The sequence below is a fragment of the Bison bison genome, unplaced genomic scaffold (assembly GCF_000754665.1).
Source record: "Bison bison bison isolate TAMUID 2011002044 unplaced genomic scaffold, Bison_UMD1.0 scf7180017864375, whole genome shotgun sequence".
Taxonomy (NCBI): Eukaryota; Metazoa; Chordata; class Mammalia; order Artiodactyla; family Bovidae; genus Bison; species Bison bison.
The window spans coordinates 6267033-6267462 of record NW_011494947.1 but is presented as its reverse complement, the minus strand read 5'-3'; the positions used below and the strand labels follow the sequence as shown (position 1 = coordinate 6267462).

General features: G+C 61.6%; 1 protein-coding gene across 1 annotated transcript in view; it reads left to right on the top strand.

The window, feature by feature from the left end:
- RNF113A (ring finger protein 113A) overlaps positions 1-430 on the top strand; it is a 2280-nt gene that overhangs the window by 988 nt on the left and 862 nt on the right. The window contains exons 2-3 of the mRNA XM_010856972.1: positions 5-92; positions 252-409. Of these exons, the coding sequence (XP_010855274.1) occupies positions 5-92; positions 252-409 (246 nt within the window). The remainder of the gene's footprint in view (positions 1-4; positions 93-251; positions 410-430) is intronic.

Genomic DNA, 430 nt, shown 5'->3' with positions numbered 1-430 from the left:
GAAGAACCTCGAACCACATCGCGACGCCGTTCCGGAGGCCAAACACTCCCTTCCAGGTCCCTTAAAGGTGACCCGGCTTCGATCCCTTCCGGGTAAGCTCCGCGGCTGCGCGCGAGCGGGGTAGGAGCAACGTAAGCCTCCAGAGGAAGCGACGGGGCGCGGCAGGACTCAAGAGGGGCGCGCGCCCGCGCTCTCGCACATTCCTTGCTCCCGCAATCCTCTGCGCTCTCGCACACTCCCTGCTCCCGCAGTCCTCTTTCTGCAGCAGATTTTGCATCAACTTGCAGTCGTGCGCCCGACGTGCAGTAACGCCAGCCAGCCCCGCGCCAGCCAGCAGATCATCGCCGTTTCGGACCTCAAGACTCTAAAAATGGCCGAGCAACTTTCCCCAGGAAAGACGACAGACCAGGTGTGCACCTTTCTTTTCAAA